The sequence below is a fragment of the Ammospiza caudacuta genome, chromosome 1 (assembly GCF_027887145.1).
Source record: "Ammospiza caudacuta isolate bAmmCau1 chromosome 1, bAmmCau1.pri, whole genome shotgun sequence".
Classification (NCBI taxonomy): Eukaryota; Metazoa; Chordata; class Aves; order Passeriformes; family Passerellidae; genus Ammospiza; species Ammospiza caudacuta.
In genome coordinates this window covers 17,937,942-17,964,432 of record NC_080593.1, presented here as the reverse complement: position 1 = coordinate 17,964,432, position 26,491 = coordinate 17,937,942, and the positions used below count along the sequence as shown (strand labels likewise).

Genomic DNA, 26,491 nt, shown 5'->3' with positions numbered 1-26,491 from the left:
TCCAGGGAGAAGTTGTGGGTATGTCTACACAGGGAGTTTGGTGTCCAATGTTGACTGGTTTACAGGTGCATCCTGTTAATGCACTTACATGAGAACAGATAGGACAATTCTTAGGAATCTGGTGTTAAGAATGCTTCTATAAATTAATCACTAAATAAAATCTGGTGAAGTGCTAGAGCAGTTGAAGATTATCTTGTGATAAATGCTTTGTTTCTTATATTAAGCCAGGGGTTTTTGATGAATTAAGGAAATGTTCTTTCAAGAACTATTGCTACAACAGACAGCATGTCTGAAAGAACAAAAGACAAGGTTTACAAAGTGTCAGAAGTCCACTCCAGAATATATCTGTCTCAAAGTGGTGCCTGTATATCAAGACTCAAGTGTACTGAGAAAAAATAGTTCCTGTTCCTGTAAAATAATAGGTAGTGAATCTGATAAACAGCATATGCAGACTTGTACAAACATAAATCAAATAAAAATGTTCATAATGGACAAAATCCCTAAATAGGGATTTTGATTCCATGTCAACATTTCATACAACTATTGAGAAAGAAAGTTTAATGTGTCATCTGATCTTTGGGTTAAATGTTCCTGATATGTAGCCACACTTTTCAGGATTTGAAGACTCTCCTTGCCTGGAAGAATGCCTCCCAAAGCCCATATTTGCCCTTAAGCCAGCACAGTCAGAATCAGTTACCACCAAGTTGCCAATGAAGCTGCTGTTGCATTTATGTCACAGTGCTGAACTCTGTGGATCTGAAGCTATTTAGATTACAGCCAGAAACTCAAATCATATTCTGCCACTCCTATATTAGGACTGTTTTCTTCTACCTTTCAGACCATTTGGGTTACTGCTATCAGCCTTTCTGTATTTTTTAACCATACTCTTCATCAGACTACTGCAATATGGGGGATTGTTCTAACTACAGACAGATGATTAATGCTTTGAAAAGCATTAACATGAGCAGGACACTAAAAAGTAAATTCCTCCAGCATTGTGCTAGAAAACTCAAGCAGGAGATGTTTGTTCTTCCTATCAATATTGGATGAATGTGTCTGTCGAGTCTTTGTTTTGATATTCTTATCTTCCAGCAATTTTACAGGGCTCACTTAAGAAGTGTAATGAAGTGTCATGTCTTGCTAATAACAATAAATATGAGTAAGGAAATTAAAACCTAGATGAATTTAGCTGGGGTACACTTCGATAGTACTGCTGTCAGCAGCCACACACCCAACCCACAAAGCTGTTTCTTCTCCATGGAAGATTTTTTCATTGGCACAAAAGGTAATACATTTTGTTTAGTTTTGTTGCAAATGACACAAATTCATACTTCTGTGAACTCACAGAATTAGTACAAACCAGAATTAATGAGGTTCTTTGTGCATGATGGAAATGAAGCTGCTAAGGATTTTGTTATGGAGCAATGTATACTTACTGAATGTTTGCTTTTTCTTTTACAGTATGAACTGGTATAGAATGAATGAATTTACAGTAGACTTTCAAAACTTATTTTAATTAGGGCCAAAATATGATTAGTGAATATTATATATTTGGGGCTTAACTATGAAAAAGCCTGTAAACATTCTGAAGAATGTTCTTATTATCTTTGTTTAGCTGTTTGTTTATGAACTAAAAATAGGAGGAAAAGAATAAACATTTCTAGATATACAACCAGGGGAAATGATCAAAGGGGAGAAGAACAAAGAAAATAAGAGTAGATAATACTAACAATTAGGACTGGGTAGGTCTGGACACATAGCCAAAAGCCATAAAGGACCAGATGGAAGTGACAGACAGGGAAACAAAGCAGGGTTAAGACTGGTACAGAAACCCCATGTGAATATATTTATGCTTTTGGCCTTTACACAACTTTATAATTTCAATTAGACATCTATTCCTCTCTTACCATGTTACTGATAAAAGTAGGACATGCCCACCCTTTCACAATTTTAATGTAAAGAAATACTGAAAATAAAAGGTTGGGGGCAGGGATGTACCAGGAGAGCAGTCCAAGACAAATATTATGGAGTTACCCGTAAGCAACCTTTACAACTGCATTATGTATTCTGCTTCCAAGAAGCTATAACAAACATTTGAGAACTCAGTCTAATATGTAAACACCAAAACTAGACAAGAAAAGCATGAAAATCCAGAATATTTCAAGAGGTATGGCTTACCTAGGTAGAAGCTTGCCAATTAGGGGATGAAGTAAGAGCTCTTTTTCTCGTTCTGCCTGTTGCTGCAGCTGTTATGTGAACAGCAGAACTGTAAACAATCTTATCAAGCATAAACTTGCATTTCTTAGTGGTTACAAGGTAAGCTACAACACACACACACACACCCCCCCAATTGTGGCAGAGAAAGACATTTTTGGGTAAAATGGTTACTGAAGAGACTATTAAAAGCAAAAGAGTAGCATATGTACAGTACTTTAGGGCATGCTGGAAATAATTCTAAACTGTTTGCATATCCAGTTTTAATATATTCCAGAATTTTGAGTTCTTGTGTATTACCTGAGGCAGTGACCCAGTGCACAGGGGGGCTGCTGGAGACCCTGAGTGCAGCAGAACGTGTCTGGCAGACAGTGTTCCAGACATTTGGGAGAACATGAAGCAGTATCTCAAGCCATTCCCCTACAGTAATGAACACAGAGAGGCCATAGGAAATGCTGCCCCATTAGCAGGGCTAGGGAGCATCCTGTGATGTGCAGCAGAAGAGATGCACATTGGTCTCTGTGACTCCTGTACTAGAGCAGGTGACAGAGTGGCACTGCAGGCTGGAGTCTGGCTCCTGTCTACTTCAACTTCAGCAGAATTACCATAATTTTAGAGGAATTGGAAAGTTTAGCTTTGAAGCAATTGCAGCATTTAAGATCTACAAGGGAAGCTTGGTCACAGTTAACCTGTACTGAGTCTGTGAGACTGACTTAGGCTTTGAAAATTAGCTGGAGTAACTTTGATATCAAGAAAATGGCTAAAAACTGCCATTCAAGATGCTAGTCTATTTTTTCAAATATTTATAACCTTCAGATCACTGTTAGGCGCTGCTTGACAGAACCCTGGGCTTTGACTTATTTGGTCTATGATAAACATCTTTAATACAAAACTACATTTTTGTTTGTTATTAATCTCACTGTGCCAAACTAGAGCAGCGAGCTTTGCTTTGCAATTTCCTGGCTCCTGAAGATACCCTTCCTGCTTTTCAGGTTCATGTTATTAATATAAAGTCCTTATAGCTGAAAGAAATGCAAACAGAAATTTCCTCTTGTCCTTCAATACTAGAATAAACTTTATATTCTTTATAATATTATGGAAATATTTGCCCTACCCAGCTATTTAGAGGTATTGACGTTTGAATGATAAAGCACAGTTGAAGGAATGCTGCTCACATCATATCCTATGACAAATTCATCATGCATGACCATGAAAACTAGTCAGGGAGTTGTAACTATATAGTAGGTCACACCCAATGTAATGTATTTAACTGTTAGAGTTTGTTTTCTTTTTAAAAGAGGTTGTTCACTTGGCTTCATCCCTCTTTTAAAATTATTTTTTCTTAATTAAATAAATCTAGAAAAGTCTGCCAGACAAAAGAATTCAAAATGTCTAGAAAAGAATTCAAAGTGTCTAAAAAAAACTAAACAAGAAGAGTTTAAGGCCTTTTTCCCCCCAGAATAGCTCAGTTATCTTTGATATAATTTTGTATACTTCACAGCTTGCCTAGAATAAACAGTGCAGTAACAAAAGTTATTGAAAAACAGAGTCTCCAGAGTTCTCCTGTAGCATAGGACAGTGAATGTTCATGGCTGGACAGCCTCTGTGTTTTGTTGCAGCACAGAATGACCCATAACCCGAGGGTGCCGAAATGCTGGATCTCGACCATTTACTAATTTTATTGTTTGTGTAAAAGACGAATCATTCCTCCTGATAAAACAGCAAAATGTGGTTGTTTCTCCCTTGTGCAGTGCTTGGGGCCACATGTTGAACACTACTGGAGTTTTTTTCCTCCAAAGAGAAATTACTACATTGCTTCCTCAGCTTGAATATGGACCTCTAAGCAACATGAGATCCTTTAGAATGGACCTCAAAGAACAGTTCTAGAGGTACTTGTCCATTTTTACAGCAGCTATTTGAATCAGAGGATTGAGTCACCTGAATTTTCCATATGAGGGCTCTCACCTAGCAAGACTAAACTAATCATTAATTTTATGAGTTTTGATTAACCGATAGCTTTTAAACTATTCCATAGTGCTGTTTAGGCTCAAATCATAGTTCTAACTTTAGGCACACATATCCTGTATTTAAAAGAGATGGGCTCAAATTGCATGTCAGAAATCCCAAAAATAAGAAATGCAGTATTAATTAACCAGTGAAAAAGCCAGGTATAAGTCATTTACATTGCATTTCAAAAACATGCTATGACAAAGACATGAATAAATCATATTGCTCCAGGGAATAAGTTAAGTGCTTTAAATCTCATTTCTCTTCCTTCAACTCCTACTTTCCAGTTGCTGAAACAAATGAAATGAGGGTTCTTGGAAAACAGATCCTTTTTGTAAACAACAAGAATCTTATTGCATGGTCTTCATGCCCAGATGATCATATTTATTATTACTGTTATTATAAGCACACAAGAGCTCTACTAACAGACAAAATTGTGTCAGCCACGAAGCAAAGAGAGAAAAACACAACCCATATGACAGATAACTTAACAATCTAAGACAAGAAACAACAGGCTACAGTGCCAGGGGGGTTCAAGGAAACTGCACAGGTCAGCAAGATAAAGCCTTATTTCAGCTCACTAACAGCTCAGCTGCTGTTAAATTCTTGGTGAGCACCACTGCAAAGGACATTTGAGGAAAGATTTGAATACAAAGTTATTCCAGTGTTTGCATGTTTCTATAAATTTCTTCATGCTGTGGAGTCAGTGTGGAGGCTGGCATGGCATAATGAATTAACACCACAGGCTGGTACTGTGACTGAACAGAAGTTCACTCTCCTAGCAGCATCAAGACCAGCATACAGCTACTATTTGGCTATGTCTGCCTGTCTACAACTATTTGTGGAGGTACAGTCTATAAAAAATAGTGTTTCATAACTTGCTGAAATATAAGTCATATTTATATCAGCACCTTTTAAACAGTAAAGAAAAAACCACAAGAAATCACTCATGCTGCATTCCTACCATAATGCCACTTCTTAGCCTGGAAGGTGAACACTGTGAATTTACTTGTATTTTATTTACATAACTTTGCATGACAGGAAGGAGCAAGAGGAAAATATAGTATGAAAAATCCTACAATCTAGACATTTATGTGGTGATGTGTACATCACCACCTTGGATGGCCACTCATGGAAGCAAAGGCCATTCCCCCTTGGCTTAGTCATGCTCAATACACACCTGGGGTGGACAATGCTGTGGGGCTCAGCAGCTGCCTTCCTTGACTATGGGAAATGTCAGACAACCTTAATAACAGGGTTTGCCACCTGTCTCTCCTCTCATTATGTCATTAATATTATAAGCATCCTAAAGCTGAGGATGAAAGTGTGGACTAGGGCTAGCATTTATCTAGGATGCTATTAATCTGCATATATGTGAAATTTTCTTATCTGAAAGATGTCTGCCTTCATGAAGTCTGAAATTGTTAGATATATTGTGTTGCCTGAAATGTATGCCAATGAAAGGACTAGATTTTAGCTTCATGGCAGAGCCATCACAGCAGCAGTTTGCTGTACCAATTTTCTACAAAAATATACAAGGGGTCAGAAAATGCTCTCCCACAAAAAAAAACCTGCCTACAGAGACTATGGAAAATGAATTCAGTGGTGAATTTCTCCCATTTTTCCCACTGAATTTTGTGAGGGGAATGAGGTTACCTCTCTAGGTTTTGAAGAACTGTCCCAGACTTAGTCTCCAGGAATGCATACAGAGCCCAAAAAGCCATCATGGTCTAAGATCAGCCACATGGAGCCCACATGCTCCTGTCAGAGCTGATGTTTGCTCGAGGCAATCAGGAACTCCCTCTGTTTGTGACGATGCCATATCTGATCCCTTCCTTCCTGAATATAAATAGTTTCATTCTCAAGAAAAGCCAGTGAGATATTCATCATAATTTCACGTTGCTATTTTTAAAAAATAGATACACAGCTTTGTCATGCACAACTTCCAACAGGAAATATTTTCAGTTTGTGGGAATGTAACTCTTACCGAGTTACAATAGATTATTCATGCCCCATTTTTCATGTTTTATTATGGTTATCCAATTTAATATGGACAATTTAAAATTACCAGTTTTATAATTATGAAGTACTGAAGCAGTTTGATTATAGTCTTTGTTACTTCATTGATTATTAGTAACTGACTAGTGAATTTAAAGGATGTTTCAAATGGTAATGCTTCTTTTTAGCCTGTAGACAGACTTGTTTCTGTTAATATTTAATAGCTTTTATGGGGGAACAATTCCATCAGAACAGTTGAGTTTATCCACCTTTTTCATTTTGTTATATCAATGGTACATATAACTTGATTCACGAACATCATACTTTCAATTACTGGCATTTCCTGAACATATAAATACAGAGTTACATTCTTTGGATTCTGTAAATTTATTTTGTCAAATTTCCCAGAGAGAGCTAAAGGGTAAGAACACTACCCTTCTGTGTGCATTTTCAATGATTTTCATTATATTTTTTCTCCATAATCAGAGGTATAGGCAGGTCCCATGGAATACACACCAAAAGCCTCTCCATAGGATGACAGAAGCAATTCACATGTCTCATGATCTACCTGCAAAGAGCTGTATGAGGCTCAGGAAAAAAATGCCACAGCATTGTTGAAGGACACTAGTGACAGTCCACTCAGCTACAGAAGGACACTGGCTTTTGTCTCTTCCTCTTCTGTTAAGCAGGAATACTTTTTGCATCTCTTCCCATTCACTTCCTCATTTTCCAATAACGGATTAACATACTTCTTACAATGTTAAAAACCAGTCATTTCTACTGGTAAATGATGAATGTTTCTAAGTGTGGCCTAGCTGCTCATCCCAAGTTTTGGGATAGGCCACCACCGATTTTGTATTTCCATAAAGTTAGCACTGATGATAAGTGGAAGAACCAAATGCTGATCCTAAACTAAATTAGGCAGTCTGCAAATAAATAAAGGCTGACAGGGAGGCAGTGGGAATGCATGCTCTTGTGGAGTCAAATCCCTTTTTTTTAAATTTCAAGCTAAGAAACAGCCTTTTCTGATGACACTGAATTTCTTAAGAGGGGCATCAGGTACTTTGCTAGAAGATAATGCCACATATTATTAAGTGCTAACAATTTAGTGTAGTTTTATTAAAATATACAGTGTGTCATTCTTTTCAATGACACATTTATTTCTTTTAAATCCATATTTTACAAATCTGCAGCTTTCTTCCAGCTTATATCCTTCAAAAATAAACACGATTGCTTAGCAATAAGTTACAAATAAGAAAATTCACATTCCTGCTCACCCACCTGTTCCTAGTGCATGTCATAGACAAGTATAACATGCACAAGAAATAGAGCTAGAATCACTGTGAAGCCTTCAAAGCCATCCCCTGAAAAATTTAGGAAAGGAACTCAATGTATGGGAAAATTTGGATTTTCATAGTTAATTTCAAATTTTTGACTTTATCCTTTGCTGATGTCAGATATGATGATGTCACAACAGCTGCTGGTGGTAGTGATTGACACCATACAGAAAAAGCTGTGTTCTGCTTTCATTCTAACAATACACACATAATTCCAGTCAAAACACATTTTTCTAATTTAACTGTAGATTTACTATAGCATTACAGAATTATGTACTTGTAAAAACACACATGTGGTGTCTGTATTGTGTAAAGTCTGTATTATTGCAGCTTTCCACATTAAAAATTGGTTTTGGTAACAAAAAATAAGTACACAAAATGTTATACAGAACCCAAGCTGTTTAGAAATACAATTACTCAAGCTTTTAAGTAAAGCACATCTTTAACATCTATAAACATCTCTTTAATATATAGTCCAGAAGCCATTCCATCCTGAAGTTATATTTACCAAGCTGTCTTCAGCAGCCAATTATTTCCCTTTGTTTTGGCTAGGCAAGGAAAGATGTACTCCAAATATATGAAACAGTGTTTTACATGCTTTCTGTATGATGTTTATAGAAATCTTAGTAGTTAATAAAAATTACAAAGAATAAAAAATTAAATTCATTATTCATACTCAAAGTTTAGTTAAGCATTTTATTTCAAAATGTTTGGGGAATGGTATAGATGAGAGTTATATGTAACAACTTTTCTAAGATGCTACATGCTTAGTTGAGTATTTCCTTCTAAATAGTTGACAGTAGCATCTTCTGAGAATTTAGAGAGGCATTTCTGGGAGATGCATGGACAGGGGAAAAGGAGAAAAGAGGCCATATCTGAACAACAATCCTTACATGTTTGCAATGTAGACACATTTGTGCTTCTCAATTGCTGCTATGTCATGCTCCAGTTGTTTCAGCTTTAATTCCAGCTCTTCTTTATGCATCTGCTTGTACCTGGTGTCTGTTACTATTGGAAGACCTTGATATGCACGATTTATTTCCTCCCAGTTCTTTTTCAGTGCCTGGTGCCATTACATGAAAAGGAAATATATGAGAAAAAGTAAGAACAATATGTACATAAACTACTTTTTTTTTCAATTTATATTACATATGCTAAGTGTTACTGGAATGTAAAAATAATAGATAAGTACATGAATAATGTGTAGTCATCTTAATTGGACCAAATCAATTAAATCCTTAAGAGTTATGATACTTGGAACTCCAGTGATATTCAGCAAAATTCAGCAAAGTTTCAGGCCATGTCACCACCAGCTTAATTTTCTGTAATTGAGACTTTGTTCAGACCATGGTCACCAAACTGACACTTTAACTTCTATAAACTACTTTGAAAAAATACTGAGTAATTGCACTCCCCTTCTAATCTGCAATTACAGTAACAACTATGGGCAATTTTTTTATCATTTGGAGTAAAAACCCCAACTGTCATTGACCCTATCAACAATAATTTCAATAACTACTACTTTCTTGCATGCTGCTGTGCAAAGAATTACCTTTCTAGATAGACCATATCCTCTATATATAAAACCTTGAGAGTAAAATTCTACATTAAAAAATTAAAAGTGCTATAATCAAAACTTATTCATAGAGACGCAGAGACACCAGAGACAACACTTTTATCCACCAATATACACTAAAAGGAACCAGACAGTGGTAGAAAAATAAAATTTACATCTTGTCTTTATATCTTTCTTCCAATTACCGCAACCATTGCTCTTCCTTTCTCTCCTCAAAAATATAATCAAAATCTACACATTCTATCCACATGTATGTGAGGATTTAGTAGAGTTTACCCAGTGCATCAAACGCTCCCAAGAAAACTATATGGGTGAACTTAACAATCACAACTAATAAGGAACTGAAAGAGCAATCAGAAAATAACATGCCTCTTGGTGAGAAAACAGCTCTCCAAAATGTTTATGGCTCTCAGTTCTGCCACCTTAGAGGATATCAAAATGTATCTTCACAAATAAAGAAGTGAAATTACTCTCTTGGGAACCAAAGTTTTCAGCTCTTCTCCCTAACCAAAACTGGATTCAATTGGCACACTGATTTTATGGCACACTGTGATTTCCGACCTCATGTCCTCCATTATTATTAAACATTTTTCTCACAGTCTGGCTAACTGATTAACATACTGAAGTTAAAGTTAGAGGGTTTATTTTTATACATATTTAGCTTTGAAGACTGTTGTTTCTACTTCAGAACTCAAAGGCTCTTGTGCTTAAAAACTTGTCTTTTGTTGACTCTATAAATTGATTTAGGAAAAAAAATGAACTCTCCTGACAACACTAAGAAAAATCTAATCTTTATTATGAACTAATATTTTAACAATTCAAATCAAAGTATTTATTGCATGGCAATTCATGATTTTTGCATATTCATATTAAGCATCTAAGTGTTGTTCATAAAGGTCATTATAACAATCTTCATAAGCTTAAAAACTTTACTGCTGCATGTGAAACTTAGAGCAACAAGGATATTTACCTACTGTCTGGTAATGGTTCTTGTTTTTGCTATCCAAGGCTGTAAAGTACTTTGGTAGGTTTCATAGTCTACCAGGCATCAGGTACAGTTTACAAATATATAGGCATAAAAATAAATCTCATCTTTTCAAAAACTTTCATTAAAAAGTCATTCATTGATTCTTTAAACAATTCTTATTTGTGTACATTAGTAAGAACTGGCTTGGAAATAATTGAAAACACTGAATTTTAAAACATTATAGCATACATTCATAAAAATTGCTCTATCCCTACAAAGTGGAGAGATCAAAAGCAGATCATGACTCTATAAAAATCTCCTTCACAGCTCCTCCAACAATGTAATTTTCTGACTACTATTCCTACTGCTAGATCACAAACTGAATATCCAACTCTATATATGGAATTCTAATACATGCTGGATTAGTGAGAAATATGTACTGCATTTATCAACATTCTCTTTTATTATCATAAAATCCCAACCAAAGTAAGCACAATGAAGAGTTCAAAAAATGTTGGCACAAATTACTTCCCTTTATTTTTGTAAGGTCATGAGGCTTGCTTTTGGTCTCAGGCAGCCATTGCCACGTATTCTTTCAAATCAGACAGTGCACATGTGCTCACTAGCAATGTCAATTATTTTAAAGGACAGAAGTTCCCATATGTCTACAGCTGAGCACTGGGTAGAAGCCACATACCCTAGGGACACTAATTCCTCCTGACAATATAAATGCAGAAATAAGCCCATGGAAAGGTAAATGTTTTTGAAAAAAAAATTAAAAGAAATACTGAGTTAATAAAAACAATCTAAAAAAATTAAAAATGAAAAAATATTCCAGTACATTCCTCTATTTGAAAAATATAGAACATCATTTTAATCAAACTAAATGCAGAATGGTGAACAGCTGAACTCACATGCCTTTTTTGCACATATATTTTTGCTGCATTGTTAACTTGTTGGACCATCAGCTTGTCCTATGCCTTTCTCACCATAAAAATATGTTTTGTTCTTTATATTGCTGTCAGTGCAATACCCTCACCTCTCTCCCATACTCCTTCCTAGCTTCTACTGCCTGTTGTATATGCAAAAGACCTCTGTGCTGGACATTTCAGACCTTGCCAATTAACCAGTTTGCCTTTCAGACAGGCAAGTTAGACATTGTTTTCTCTCTAGATATTTTTTGGTGGGCATTTAGCATCTTTGAGCTGTCCATCTATCTATTAATTTGTTTCAGGTGAATGCTAAGATCAAGTTATTAAGGGACAGACTGATATACAGACATCACAGACATATAAGCTTCATTTTCATAGGAAATTTGTCTAAAAAGTGGTCAAGAAAAATTCCAGTTCTAGGTCAGATACTGGATATCTGTTTTATGCTCAACTTCTTTTATAGTATAAATTCTCTTTTAAAAGTCTTGTGCAATAAAAACTGTATGAACAACTTGACAAAATACAAAATTTTCAGTCATAGTTCTATGACTATACTGCATTTTAATTCTGGGGTTTTTTGCCACATTTTAAAGCAAGTCACTATGCTTTAATCAGTGAGGTCACAATGTGAAGACAGAAACTGCCAGTAAAAGAAGCAATATTCTGCATTAGGAAAAAAAAATTTCTCCATTAATAAGTGTCACTAAATCCATATTAGTGATTTTCTGCTCTTTGAAGTTTCACTGAAATTTCAACTCATTAATGTGAATAAGATCCAAACGGAATTGAAAACTATTAAAACTGTAGCTAAATAAGTTCCTTTCAGTTGTATACAACTGTTCTACAGCTCCATCTAGTGAAAAAGTAGCCAACTAATTCATTTCACTTAAAAAACCAAAAACCAAAACCAAAAAATTTACTATTTATATGGACCTACATTACTGCATTTAATCTTTTGGACATTATACTAATTAAACTAAATCAGAATATGCACCTTCAGAATATCTGTCCTTTCTTCTTCAGATAGTACTTTCATAGCTTTCTTCTTGAGTTGCTCCAAAACATTGGCTTGGTATTCTTCCTCCTCTCTCTTCATTTCTTCATTTCTCTGTATCACATATTTTGGTAAAACGCCATAATTCTATAAGGAGAAGGAAGAAATTCCTTATATGTGCTTTTAAGAAGGAAACAAAGAGATACTTGTCATCCATCCATTTGCAAAAATAGCTTGAAATGACAATTTGTGCTACTGAGCACTAAAATCCTAAGTCACCACGTTCTTAAAATTGTCAAACATGATAATCTTTTTAGTTTGAGAAAAACATATAAATAATTCCCTTTAATTTATTTTCACAACTTTAGAAGACAACAGAATCCAGAATCCAAAATGTCTATTCATAAGAAGAGATGGCTGAGCAAGGAGTTTGAAACCTGCTCATGATAGTGAGCTATTTCACATTTTTATACAGTGTCAGCTTCTATGATTGGAAACATTCCTTAGAGAATGTCTTTGAAAGGCCTTCCTGTATCCTGATTTTTGCTGAACATTGCAACATACAAGAACACATACATGAAAATTGGACTAATTAAGAAGGATAAACTATCCCACACTGATGTGTTTCAGTGAAGAAAAAAATAACTTCTGAATATCCCAGACATTCTTGGGGAAACACACCTATTTTGCCTTAACCTTTGAAAATGAAGCTCCTCTAGCCAAAAGATATCAGAATCTACCTTCTTTCTACTAAATGCAAAATTATTCACTAATCTTTTAGTGTCAGGTAGCACCATGACTAGTATTGTTTATATACATTTTTAGCCATGGAAAAGTACTGCAAGGCCTTCAGGTTCTTTTTGGCATCTTTTCTGTCATGAGTTTTGTCATCTCTTAATGCTCTGTCATGGGTTACATGTTTAGATAAGCCAGACTCTTGACAGATCTTGTTTTCCTGGGCAAGGGATGGACTGTTCCTGTGGACAGAGGAGGTTCTCCTTAATAGCATGTCAGCTCTCCCAAGGTCTTTGCTTTCCAGAGCTGTCTCCCATGGGTTACCCTCAATAGGCTGCTGTTTGCTCTCCTGAGCAGTCAGTGCCCACCTGGCTCCCTGAACAGGAGGGGTCTGCAACTGCCACATGGTCTGTGCCTCCCAGACTACAGCTGATTATCACACCCCTGAGCAATTCTTCCTGGTTTGTAAGCAGCAGAAGAGCATGATCATTGATTGGCTCATGCACCATCTGTGAAGAAAGATGTTGCTGGCATACTTCAGGAAACTTTTTTGATTGCTTTCATGCCATTGTGTTTGTTATCCTTTCAGCAGCTTTCAAGGAGAGTGAAGTCTTCCATAAGAAGCTACTTTGTGACCTGAAGATTTCCTCAAGTTGCTTAAAGAGATTTTCATCCAGCTCCTCACCTTTTTGGGTGCTCCATTAAAAACACACTTTTGACAGTTGCTGGCCTTTCCTCTGATTCTGACCCACAGGCTCAACCAGCCTGTTGCCAATTTCGTAGAAGAACTCCATATATTTGAACAGCTCCTTCATTCAAAGAGCAACCCTCCTTCTCTTCTTCCCTGCCTGTCTTTTCTAAGCAGCAAACATTCATTCATCACAGAGTTCCATGTCTCCCCATTATACGCTCCCTGGGTTCCCAATGCAAGACATATGCCATTGCCTTAGAACAATCATTCTGCAAATTTTTTTGGCTGACAGCATAAGCAAATGAGAACAGAGCAAAGCAAGGCACAAATCTAGTGCCAGTGATTTCTTCTCCATGAATTCAAGAGATCTAACACAAACAGCCATGGTATCTATGCAACAGTGAAACTAAAATAGGCATTATGAATAGTGTTTCCAATATAATTTAATAAAACATACCTTTTTGTTAATGTATTTTGGAAAAAGTCCTGAAGGTTCAAGGAGATATTTATCTCCCTGTCTTGTATCAACACAAAAATGTCGAGGCTTTTTAGGCTCCCCTGTCATAACAGCAAGTGCATTTTTACTTATAAAATTCTTTTTAGTGCGAGTAACTGGGTGGTATGTCCTGGGTGGCACTGATAATGGGAGCAATTTTTTACCATCCTCTTCTTTTTTTTCTGTGAATAGAACATGTAAACATTCTCAGCAATAAATTTGAAGAGGTTCGCTGTTTCATATTATTACACTTTTCAAAAGGGAAAAACTATGTACAGAATTACATAAAAATAGAACCCAACAGTATCTACAATGAAAGAACTGCCTGTCAATGAACTGTGAGGTATGTTTGCTTGGCCTAACAGAAGTTTCATAACCTAGGAAATACTATGGTGTTTCAGATGGGTTTTCCTAATTTGTCACTCATTTTCTCTTAACTGCAGTGGTAGTTTTTTCAAATGTAATTATAACTACTTTTAGTAGAGGTGCTCACTATCAGAGCCCTTGGGCAATAATGGTCCTGACCGGTCTCACCTGGGGCATCCACCCCACCCCCTTGGGCTCAGGAGCCCCATCTCACCTGTCAATACCTGGATGAGCTTTCCCAGCCATGTCTGCCCCAGTCCTGCTCCTGATGGGCTGTATGGAATCAGTGAATGGACCCCAGTCCAGCTCCTGAGGAGCTGTATGGAGTCAGTGCAGGGACCCCAGTCCTGCTCCTGATGGGCTGTATGGAGTCAGGGGAGGGACCCCAGTCCTGCTCCTGAGGAGCTGTATGGAATCAGTGAATGGACCCGACCCCAGTCCTGCTCCTGAGGAGCTGTATGGGGTCAGTGCAGGGACCCCAGTCCAGCTCCTGAGGAGCTGTATGGGGTCAGTGCAGGGACGCCAGTCCTGCTCCTGAGGAGCTGTATGGAGTCAGGGGAGGGACCCCAGTCCTGCTCCTGAGGAGTTGTATGGAGTCAGTGAATGGACCCCAGTCCTGCTCCTGAGGAGCTGTATGGAGTCAGTGCAGGGACCCCAGTCCTGCTCCTGAGGAGCTGTATGGAGTCAGTGCAGGGACGCCAGTCCTGCTCCTGAGGAGCTGTATGGAGTCAGTGCAGGGACCTGGCCTGTAACTCAATTTTGCCAGATGGTCAGTGGGACACACTGACAGGACAGACTTTGCTCCCCACCCTGCTCTGCTGGCCTGCCTGACATAGTGGGACTGCACTCTCTTGCTGAGGTCTTTGCCCAGTGTGCATGGTGGATACCCTCAAAGTCTGACACATCTCTCCTTAGGGAAGAGCCCTGCTCTTGCTGCTTCCTAATCCTTGTAAACAACTTCTCATAGTCCTTTCTCCAGAGAATGTAGACTCTCTTCCATTTCAGTGTAATCTTTTCTCCAAGGCACCAACAGAAATTCAGCAGTATCCTAAATAGTCTCACTTATAGTAAGCAATTAAGAATAATTATTTCCCATCATATTTCCCACTAGACGTAACTCTAATTCATTATCACTACCAGAAATAATGATTTGATCCAAGTCATCTGAGTTCATGCTCTTCTTTGGCAGTAAGTAAGTGTAATGTCACAAGTGACAAAGCCCATTCCTACAACAGCTGTGTCCTGATACTGACCCCACAACAATACAGGTACTGACTCCAACAACAATAGGGGTCCTGGTACTGACCCCACAAACCAGTACTTCTGTTTTTACAACCCAATAGTTGCCCAGAACATAGTACTGTAGGACAGGAAGATATAACTCTCTACTCTAAAAAATACATTACACTGCATATATTTTCTGTCTGCACTTACTTGGTGCTAGCTTGGGCTCCTTGGAACGTTTCTGCAGAAAATCATTTGGAGATGGCACTGCAACTTTTGCTGGCCCCATAGTTTTGCACTGAGATTTATTTTTGTCTGCTTCATGTTTCACAAGTTCTCTAAGTTTGGATAGATACCTTAGAGGTTAAAAAATATCCATAAAGAAGGGTCAGAAAATGTTCTTCAAAGAATATACTTTTTTGCAGTAGCTCATGGCAAAAGCCTACTCTGTTTTGTTTTGTACTCTCTCCCAAATAAATACCATCATTCACACAGCCTCCATGCTAAGGCTAAATCTAGTAGTGCACTGATAAATCAGCTTTCTGGTTCTGAAGCTAGCTTGCTTCTTCCTTCTGCTCTTGTGTCTCTGAGGTCAGGATTATCACACTTGGGGAAATAAATACCAAATATGTATGCTGAACACAGACATTCTGAATTCCAACAAAACCTTAATTTTGTAAATAAACTTGAGTATTGCTTGCATGAATTCCTTATGCAATGATGTGATTCTTGGGGTGTCCTGTGCAGGGCCAGGAGTTGGACTCAGTGATCCTAATGGCCCCCCTTCCAACTCAGCACTATCTATGATTCTATGATTTATGCTTGAGAAAAGATGTCAAATGCAGTCAAGAATTGTACAGGATGTCCTTGATCATCAGTTTTCCTTATTAGTGTCCACTGTATCACTGTCTCAGTGTTCCAGCTGAACCATCTGTTACAGACACTTATGAGAGATGAGGGGGTGACTGCTCTGAAATAGCACAGCACACTGCAGATTCCTTATGTTACACAGACAGGAGCTGTGATCCTCTACAATGGTAACCAGGGGTGGGTCTGGCACTCAAACAGCTGATGTGAAAATCAGGGAGGGCTCAGACACGAAAAGCTGTATGAACATGGTATGCACACACTGCTGTTTTGATCTAATGTTGCATATGGCATGATAACTTCTGCTTTAATCAAAATCTCCAAAAGCAGCCAAATGCTGATCATTAGCTGATTGGCAACATCTTGCCTCTATCTGAAGGACTGAGCTGCCACAGATGTTTGCCTGAGGAAGCAGAACTCCCTGCTCCTGAAGTGAAGGCTCCCTCACTGTACTTTTATCATCTGCCCATCTTTAGAAAACATATCATGTGTGGCAGACAAAAGCTTATGAAAAATTGTGCTTCTTTTACAGAAAAAAACGTGTTTGTGAGAAAAACAATGTCATGTTTTCAAGTAAGGATAAAAAAGAACAAAAAAAGATTACATATAGTGCAGTCCACTCTATGGAAATAGTGAAATAGGAAGAAAGAAACGATGTAATCCTGGGTCACTGAACATGTATCACAGCAGCAACACTGATAAAAGCTCTTGTCCATGAGCTGCAAATGTCCCATGAATGTATTTGTACTTGATCATAACATTAGAACATGTCAGAGGACTTCATCAAAATTGTGGACTTATTTTGTTTTTTGGCAATTTGGTCTCCAAAATCAGAGAGAGGATTATCTGCATAAGATCATATATACTTCCTGAAATACTTCTAATTATAAGGAATAAAGGTTTTTTTCTTTTCATGTTAAATTTATGGCAAACAGCTATAGACACTGCACAAAGCCACCAAATTGATAAATAACAGTATTCTTCACCATTTTCTAGAAGTGGCATCATGAGCACAGGGGAGTGAAAGGCACTGGCTTTATGCAAATTTTGACCTAGTGAGGTGCACAGTCTTGGAATGAGAAAATGCATGAGAAGACACTGAGTTTCTTACATACTGGCATGAGGTGAAGCCATCGTTTGTAGACAGCTATAGACACCTTTGGGCAAAGAGATGGGGGATCTTTTATCTTTTCAGTGACCTTCCAGATCAAGGAAGTGGCTCAATATCACAGGGTTAGAGAGGGTTGCAAGGAAAATACCATGGTTATGAGCAACTCAGAATCTAATCTGCTCATCATTCAGCAAGGGAAAAAGAGACAATACATCTGTAAGAAGACAGAAGATGATACCTATTCCTTAAGTGTCAACTTGAGATATCAAAGCCGGGGAAAATGAGGATGCTTGCTGTGGTTTCATAAGCAGTAGCAGTCAGTTGAGAGTGAAATACATATGATTTCATTTGGGAAAAAAACCCATACAAAAAAAGTAGATTTTGTATGCATTAGTTAAAACTGGTCAAATCATGCTATTAACCAGGTTCGATAGTCCTGTTACCAGCTGAATATTTGACACATTGTGAACCTAAGCTGCAAGTGTGGTGACAATAGAAGTCAATGGGATCAGAAGGGGATTTAGTCAGATTATATCTAAGCCAAGGAATCTCTTGCCTAAACTGAACCTAATGGTCATGGAGTATCCAAATCTCTGAACGGTATTAAGGCAGGAATGGATTTAGTGTTCATGCCTCAACATATTGTCCTTTCACCTTCCTCTGTCTTCAAAAGTATCTGCTCAAAACTATATCCATTCACAATGAAAATAAACAAAATTTAAAGACCTACTTTTACATGGGAAAGATTCAGAACTAGGAATCTCACAAGTCTGAACCTTTAACCTGAAACAGGATAACTATCTTTCTTCTAATGAGTGTCACTGATACATCTGCTTGTTCTAAAGCTATTGAGTTACAACCTACCCTTTCGCTAAAGATGTTAAGCATAACAGCCTTTTATATAAATAGGGACTTGAAAAAAAACAACACGTCTGCATAGCTCTTGGCAAAAGGCCTTTTCTTACATTTTTAAGGCAAGAGGTAAGAAAAGGAAGCAAAAGAAACAATGTCAGAGGATACAGCTGAAATATGGTAAGCATGGAAACTGGAAAGCCCACCTTTTCAGCTGCTCACTAAGTGCAAATAACAAAGATGTCATGTAATTCCTGAACACAGAAGGGGTGCTTTGTAAATTATGAACTAACAAGATGTCACTGAAGACACCAAACTTAAATCATCACTTCTTGGAGCAGACTGTAAACCCTCAGATCACAGAATCAATTAGGCTGATAAAGACCTCTGAATTATCAAGTCCAACATCATCTTGTCAACTAGACTAAACACCACATCCAGTATTTCCTTAAACATCTCCAGGGACAGGGACTCCACCACCTTCCCGGGCAGCCCACTCCAGCACCTGATCACCATTCTTGAGAAAAATCTCTTCCTAATGTCCAATCTAAACCTGCCCTGGTGCAGCTGAGGCCATGCCCTCTTGTCCGGTCGCTAACTGCCTAGGAAAAAAGTCCAACCCGCCCCGGCTACACCCTCCTTTTAAGCAGTTGTAGAGAGAGAGAGAGATAAAATCACCCCTGAGCCTCCTTCTCTCCAGCTAAACATCCCCAGCTCCCTCAGCTGCTCCTCATCGGACTCGTGCTCCAGACCCTTCCCCAGGTTCGCTGCCCTTCTCTGGACACACTCCAGTACCTCACTGCCCTTCCTAATGCTAGTGATTCCTTAGGAGGCGGAGTAACTATGCAAAAACTAGTTTGTTTGGGGGTTTTTAAAACCTGTTACCCGTTAGATGCATTGCCTTGCCAGGAGCAGCCACCCTTGCCCGCAAGCAGCTCTGTGACACCCACATACCCGTCAGATTTGGCGGGCGGCTTCGGCTGGGGCGGCGGCTCACAGGCGCCCTCCGGGGCGCTCTGCGTGGCCATGCTGCCGCCGCGGCAGCCCGGGCACAGGGGAGCGCTCGCCTGCTTGCGGGGCTCTGGACGCGGGGCGGGGTACCCACCCCGCTGGGGGGTTCGGACCGGGGAAGCGCCGCCTCGCCGAGGGGCTCGGGGCTCGGGGCGGGCCGGCGGCTGTTGTCGGTTACCGGGGAAACCGCCGGGGAACGGCGCCATGAGGGGCGGGGCCACCCCCGCCACCCGCTCCGGCGCCCGGCGCGGAACGGCCGCGCAGGCGCAGCTGCTGCCGGCACCGCGCGGCGCGGGGGGAGGCGGGGCGGGGCGGGCCGTTGGACTGCGCGTGCGCGCACCTGTGGCAGCGGTAACCCCCGCCCCCGCCGGTACGTGCGCGCGCCGCGCTGAGGGCGCCGGGGGGCGGGGGTGGAACCCGGCCGGGAGCCGGGGAACGGGGGTGGAACCCGGCCGGGAGCAGGGGAACGGGGGTGGAACCCGGCCGGGAGCAGGGGAACGGGGGTGGAACCCGGCCGGGAGCAGGGGAACGGGGGTGGAACCCAGCTCGGACGAGGGGAATGGGCCGGACAGGACAGGACAGGGCAGGGCAGGGCAGGGAGAGCGCAGGTGGCAGCCCGCAGCCTGGGGGGACAGTGCCAGCCGGCCGACTGGGTGGGTAGGTGAGTGAGGTCCGGTCCGTCCGCCTCCCTCCCTCCTCGTCCTCCCTCCTCCCATCCGCGCTTTGACTCCTTCAGGGAGCCGCTGCAGGAGCTTGGTGCGGGGGCTGGTCTTGTGTCTATGCAAGTAGGAAGGCCCAGTTTTCACTAGAGCACCTGTCACCCGCAGTGGTTGTTAAAATTGTGGGTCACGCCTAAAGATATATCGGTGCTGTCTATGTGGAGCTGAATAGCCAAAGCAAAACGTTACTGGAGGTATGGGTGTAAGCTCTGCCGCAACAACCCCACCCTTTTGGCGTGGAGTTTGTATCTAAAGTGGGGTGGGTGGATCATTTGGCTGCTTCTACTGTTGAAGTTTTGCCAGTGGACAAAAATTAATTTCAAAAAATGGGTTGCTTTCAATGCTTGCAGTCTTCTATGTACATGTATTTATATGGGTGAGTGCAAAACTCAAGTTGATTTTAAACTATCTATGGCCAAAATTCATAAGGCAGCCCAGATGTTACACCCATTATCTGAGTAATGCACACCAACTGACTGCAGCTCAAAGTTAACGTGAAGTGGAGCAGGCCATGGCAGGCTTGGCATGGTTTGTGTGGTTCTCACTCCCTTAGTTCACACACACAATGCTTGAAGTGATTCTTATGTTCAAGAAATAAAGTCACTAAAATCTACTGGTTTTGGGTTTATTTACTCCTGAATATAACTTTTTTACATCATGCAAGTTTAATATGAAGATCTCTTTCTGTCCCTAAAAAAAAATAAAAATACATATTTTTATATGCACCAGAGCGCTTACTATTGCAATACACTTTTAGAGCAATACTGGATATTACAATTACTCTTTGCAGTTTGTTTTTACTTTTATTAAGGGTTTATAAAGATTTCTAAAACTCTTTTTTTATTAAAGATTTATAAAACCCTTATATTGCATTTACACAGGATGCTCCCCTTATACTTTACAAGGATTGAAGAAAAAACCTGGATAGCATTATATGCCCATCTCTGCTCTGATCTTTGCCTTGTAATTACAGCATATCCTCCAGGTCACAACACTGGGTGCAGACACAGAGATTTACTGTTTGCAAACTCAACTCTGCATAGTAGTGAGCAAATGCTCTTCCCCCTGCCCCCCTCACAGTTTTAGGGAGATTTTGAGTCTTTTCCCTTTTGCTCTAAATATTGCAGACAAATCATGTGCTCCAATTAGTGCTGATATTAGTGTTTATTTCTCTAAGTAAAAAGCACAATGTTGGGAGTCTCTTACTTTGTTGGAAATCCATCCTTCTTAGTTACTTTTTTGTTAGAGAGTCCTCATGATTTCTCTCTGTCTGTCTCTTTCTCCTCCTCTTTCCATTCCCAAATTACATTCAATACAATTCCAGTATAGGAGTTCTTCAAAAATCCCTTGCTTGGTTTCCATCCCTTCAGAAGAGATTTCAATGCAACTCATCCAGCCTTGCTGTTGCACAGGACTGTGAGTTATCTGTGTATTTAAGTGAGTCTTGCATTTGCTTTTTTTAAAAACAAAGGATTAAAAATAATCAAAGTTTCCTTGGGAGGTGGGACAAATGCATATTTTGGTAACATTTTGATTACAAGAAGGTAACCTAGTTTATTGTTACTTATAAATGTGTAGTTAAAAGCAAGTCTTCTAGAAGAAAAACAAATTGTTTTTTAATTCCTATGAGCAATATTATTTGCGAACAGTATTGTAGTGTTAGGCTTGGATGTCTTTTTTTACCTTGAGGACATGGACTTTTTCATGTTGGGTTTGTCAGTGGAAACAAGCTGGAATTAAGCAGGAGGGGGAAATGAGTCTTACTCTGAAAAATACCTCCTTGGCACTGATGAGGTCATTGCTGGATTTATATTTGATCTCTTGTTCTGAATTTTATATCCTCGAGGGCTTTTTCTTAGATATTTGCTGAAGGACTAGTTACTGTTTGTTTTTTTGTTTTCTTTCTGAAGCAGTTAAGTGGATTGTCAAGTTGGAAAAAACCCACAATAACTCATCAGAAGATGTTTCCCGTTTTTCAATATCCGCCTTTAAGACTAATAACCCAAAACAGTCTTTCTAGCATGTGTTTAAAACTCATGTTTTCAAGACCTGTTGCATTTGCACAAATATGGAAGTCATGGTTCTCAAGTCATTCTCTTCTTGGAAAGAAAAATATTATCCTGATGGGACCTCCAGGTGCTGGGAAAACAACGACTGGGAGAATAGTGGGCCAGAAACTGGATTGCCCTGTCATAGACATAGATGATGATGTCCTTGAAACAACCTGGAACATGAGCGTGTCACAAAAACTGCAGGACATGGGTTATGAGGAATTTCTAGAGGAGGAAGGAAAAGCCCTGTTGAAGTTCTCAGCATCTGGAAGTGTCATTTCCCTTAGTGGATCCAATCCAATGCATGCTGCTGGCATGCAGCACATCAAGAAGAATGGAATAATTGTGTATCTGGATGTGCCCACATCAGTCATTATGAGTAGGCTGAAATCAAAGCAGATGGATCGCATCGTGGGGCTGTCTCCTGGTGTTTCTCTCAAAGATGTGCTCCAGTTTAGGAAGCAGTTCTACAAAAGGTGGTTTGACATTCGTGTTCTTTGTGGTGGGGATGTTGCTGCAGAGGTCGTGGCAGAAAAGGTACTTGATGCTGTGAAGAGATACCAAGACTCAGAACTGGAAACTTTCATTTCAACAAGGTCTAGTAGGTCTGGAAGGAGTACAGAAGAAGACTCTAATAAATTCTATTTCAGTGATGTTGTTATTCAGGGCTTAGCCCTTGATGGGGGACTCTTTGTTCCTGAGAGAGGACTCCCAAAATTCACTGCTGAAGAATGGCAAGGTCTGATAGAAGCAACTTATGTTGAAAGAGCCCAGGTGATACTAGAAAGATGCATACATCCTGCTGATATTCCTGCTTCTAGGCTGGCAGAAATTGTTGAAACTGCTTATGGAGAAAACTTTAGTTGTTCTAAAGTTGCCCCAGTTAGGCATCTGGCAGGCAATCAGTTCCTTCTTGAGTTATTTCATGGACCAACAGCATCATTTAAAGATTTTGCATTACAGTTGATGCCACATTTATTTGCCTACTGCATTCCCAGAAGCTGCAATTACTTGATTCTGGTAGCTACTTCTGGGGACACGGGGAGTGCTGTTCTGGATGGCTTTAGTCGTCTCCATGACACTGACAAACAGAGAATTGCTCTGATGAATTTTTTTCCTGAGGATGGAGTAAGCCCAATTCAAAAATCACAAATGATTGGCTGTCAGAAGGAAAATGCTTGGTCAGTGGGTGTCAAATCAGATTTTGATTTTTGCCAGACAGCTATAAAGCAAATCTTTACTAATTCTGATTTTACTGGCTTTCTTACAGTAGAATATGGAACAGCTTTAGCTGCAGCAAACTCCATAAACTGGGCACGACTGCTTCCTCAGATAGTTTATCATGCCTCTGCGTACCTTGATCTCGTTCATCAGGGTATTATTTCTTTTGGAAGCCCTGTAGATATTTGCATTCCTACGGGAAACTTTGGCAACATCTTAGCTGCTTTCTATGCTAAAATGATGGGAATTCCTATCAGGAAATGTATTTGTGCTTCCAATGAAAACAATGTTTTGACTGAATTCATAAGAACAGGTGTTTATGATTTGAGGGGAAGAAAATTAATTTCCAGTTTTTCACCAGCAGTAGATATTTTGAAGTCCTCCAATCTTGAGCGATACTTACACCTGATTGCTAACGAAGATGGACAACTGGTGACACAATTATTTAATCAGCTGGAAAATCAAGGCCACTTCCAGCTGCAGAAAGATCTACTTGGAAAGCTTCAGCAGGACTTAGTGGCTGGCTGGTGCTCTGATGAGGACTGTCTGGCTGCCATTCACTCTGTGTACAGTACTACAGGATATATTTTGGATACACACACAGCTGTTGCTAAAGTAGTTGCAGATCGATTACAAGATAGAACTTGCCCAATTATTATTTCATCTACAGCTCATTATTCTAAGTTTGCACCTGCTATCTTGAGGGCCTTGAGGATTGCAGAAATAAATCAGAATCCATTAAGTCAGCTTCACTTGCTGAGTTCTTACAGCGCTCTGCCTCCAATCCACTGGGGCCTATTGGAGACCCTGAAAAAGACAGGAAATGGGGATCACCAGGTCTGTGCTGCTGATATGAGTGTGCTGATGTCCCATATAGAAACCTTAATTCAAAATCATTTTATGAAAGTTTTTTGAGCAACTGATCCAATGAACACAATTGCAATACCTTCTTAACAAGCTGCATGCTTTATGAAAGCCATCATTCATCTGGCCTGTGTCCAGTCCACAGCACATCTCACAGTTTTATATTCAGTTGTCAAGTTTTCAACAGTATTTGTAAGTAACATGTGTGAGATTTCTAGTGGCAGTGAAAGGTTGTGAATCTAGAGTGTAAAAAACTGGAATACCACTTTGCAAATCATACACAGTAGAGATGCCAGCACTGCTGGCTCTCCTTGGCAGTGCTGAAGCATCCTCAATGGAAAGAGACAGATAATGAAGTCTGACCTTTCTGGAACTAATAGCTCTGGTTTTGCTGCAACAATGATGTGAACCTTTGGTCAGTGGATGTTTAATTAAACTTTAACTCGTTTCACTTAGGGCACTGAAACATAATGATATAATGGTGTTCATATGTTACTAATGACAGTTGATTTCACTACAAAGATTAAAATACCCTTGTATTGTTAATCCTTGAACCATTGAATTTTGTGATCTATTACCTTCTTGTATAATGTTTTTTATGTATTGTGTTGCCAGTGTCTAAATATAAAATCTGGTAATTTTGTTTTAATGCTTTTTTTCACAAATATTTTCCTGTGTCAAATAGAATGCCTAATTAAATATTTTTAATATATTTGAGGTGTGCCTCTTTCTCAAACGTCTTGTAGTCTCTTTCCTAGACGTTTTTTATTTGAACTTTCAACTTTAAAATCCTTTTTTAGTACTATAGAAGAATCTGATAGTGGTAACAGCTGTCTTCTTAAATAAGAAACAGACTTCACTATTTATTTAGATATATTTTTTTTGTATTATGTTTTATCTTGGAGATCATATAGCTTTTCTTGTTCTAATTACTTATGTTTTCATATTTTTCTTAAGTTAATTTCCTTGATGTTCTATTCTATTTGAGCTTTGCATGAATTAATGTAAAAAAGAAGCTTCCCAAATTACTTGGCATCTCATCAAGGAAAGTGAAGGATGAATTCCAGTCTGATAGCATCAGAAGTGTTCATTATGTAACCCAAAATACATCTGTGTGGTTTTGCTAATGACAGGCACTTTGCTGTTTGTTTTTTTTTTTCTGAAGAAAAATTAGACTGGATTGTCCTAGGAGATCATGTGGTTGTGGACAAATGTATTCTACTAATTGAAGATTATATTTCACAAGGACATTGACTACATCTCATACTATGAGAAATGGTAAAATGATGTATTGAAAGGTTTAAGTGGCATGCAGTTAGAGGTAAAGAGCTAAGAGTCTTCAGATGTAAGGACATATAGCTATGGGAAGTTGTGTTTCCCACTAAGATTCAAATAATCTGGTAATTGATAACCTTTTTTTGCTTCTTCAATAGGCAACATTTCCTACATGTCAGGATTCACTTGAGGCTTTGAACTGTTGTCATATCTGACAGCTTCCTCTGTGTGCCTGCTTGTACTTTTTGCCGCACTAGAAGTGAACAAGACACCATCTAGCAAACTGTTTTAAAGAATTGTCTTTTTTTCCAGCTGAAGGTAAAAGTCCCCAGCACGATATGCCTTTGCCACAGTGAATATGTATGGAGTGTTATTAAATGTAGCTGAGAACAGGGGTGTGACACAGTAGCTTTCTAGATTCCCCCATTCTTAGATACTTTTTTAGGATCTTTGTAGTTCTTTGCTAAAACCTTTTTCACTATTTCTGCAGTAACTTTGAAAAATAACTTTTTGTTTTTATGGAATTGTGAACAGACCAGGTTGGAAGTGACCTGAATAAGTCATCTGGGCCAACCTTTTGTGACAAAGGGAGCCCAGATGAGATTATCTGGCATCCTCTCTGGTTATGTCATAAAAACTTCCAGCAATGGAGACTCTCCCACATCCCTGGGATATTGTTCCAGTGTTCTCACTGTAAAAATTTCTTATACAAAAATGAACCTCTCCTGGTGCAACCTTCTCCTCTGCCCCTTGTCATTTCCATATGGCTCCTTGTGAAGAGAGAACCTCCAATCTCTTCCTAACCACCACTGAAGTATTGGATAACTGTGCTGAAGTGCCCACTGAACCTCCTGTAGTATGAAAAGATCAGACTCCATGTCCTCATAGGGCAGGGGAATTTTCATCATTTTCCAAATACAACATGGAAAAGACCATGATTATGTAATTTTAAAAAAATCCAAGTCCTTACATAAGCACATTGC

At 39.2% G+C, this 26,491-nt stretch overlaps 2 protein-coding genes across 2 annotated transcripts; one reads left to right on the top strand and one right to left on the bottom strand.

The window, feature by feature from the left end:
* Positions 1-8,037: 8,037 nt before the first annotated feature.
* ENKUR (enkurin, TRPC channel interacting protein) lies at positions 8,038-19,502 on the bottom strand. Its single transcript, XM_058815940.1, has 5 exons — positions 19,322-19,502; positions 15,748-15,893; positions 13,909-14,129; positions 12,026-12,172; positions 8,038-8,619 (listed from the first exon to the last, which is right to left on the bottom strand). Exons 1-5 carry the CDS (start codon positions 19,393-19,395, stop codon positions 8,446-8,448), a joined length of 762 nt encoding a protein of 253 aa, XP_058671923.1. The 5' UTR covers positions 19,396-19,502; the 3' UTR covers positions 8,038-8,445.
* Positions 19,503-21,439: 1,937 nt separating this feature from the next.
* On the top strand, positions 21,440-24,945 carry THNSL1 (threonine synthase like 1). The gene is made up of 2 exons (XM_058812459.1): positions 21,440-21,513; positions 22,011-24,945. The coding sequence occupies exon 2, from the start codon at positions 22,059-22,061 to the stop codon at positions 24,282-24,284; it is 2,226 nt and encodes a 741-aa protein (XP_058668442.1). The 5' UTR covers positions 21,440-21,513; positions 22,011-22,058; the 3' UTR covers positions 24,285-24,945.
* The last annotated feature ends 1,546 nt before the right edge of the window (positions 24,946-26,491 follow it).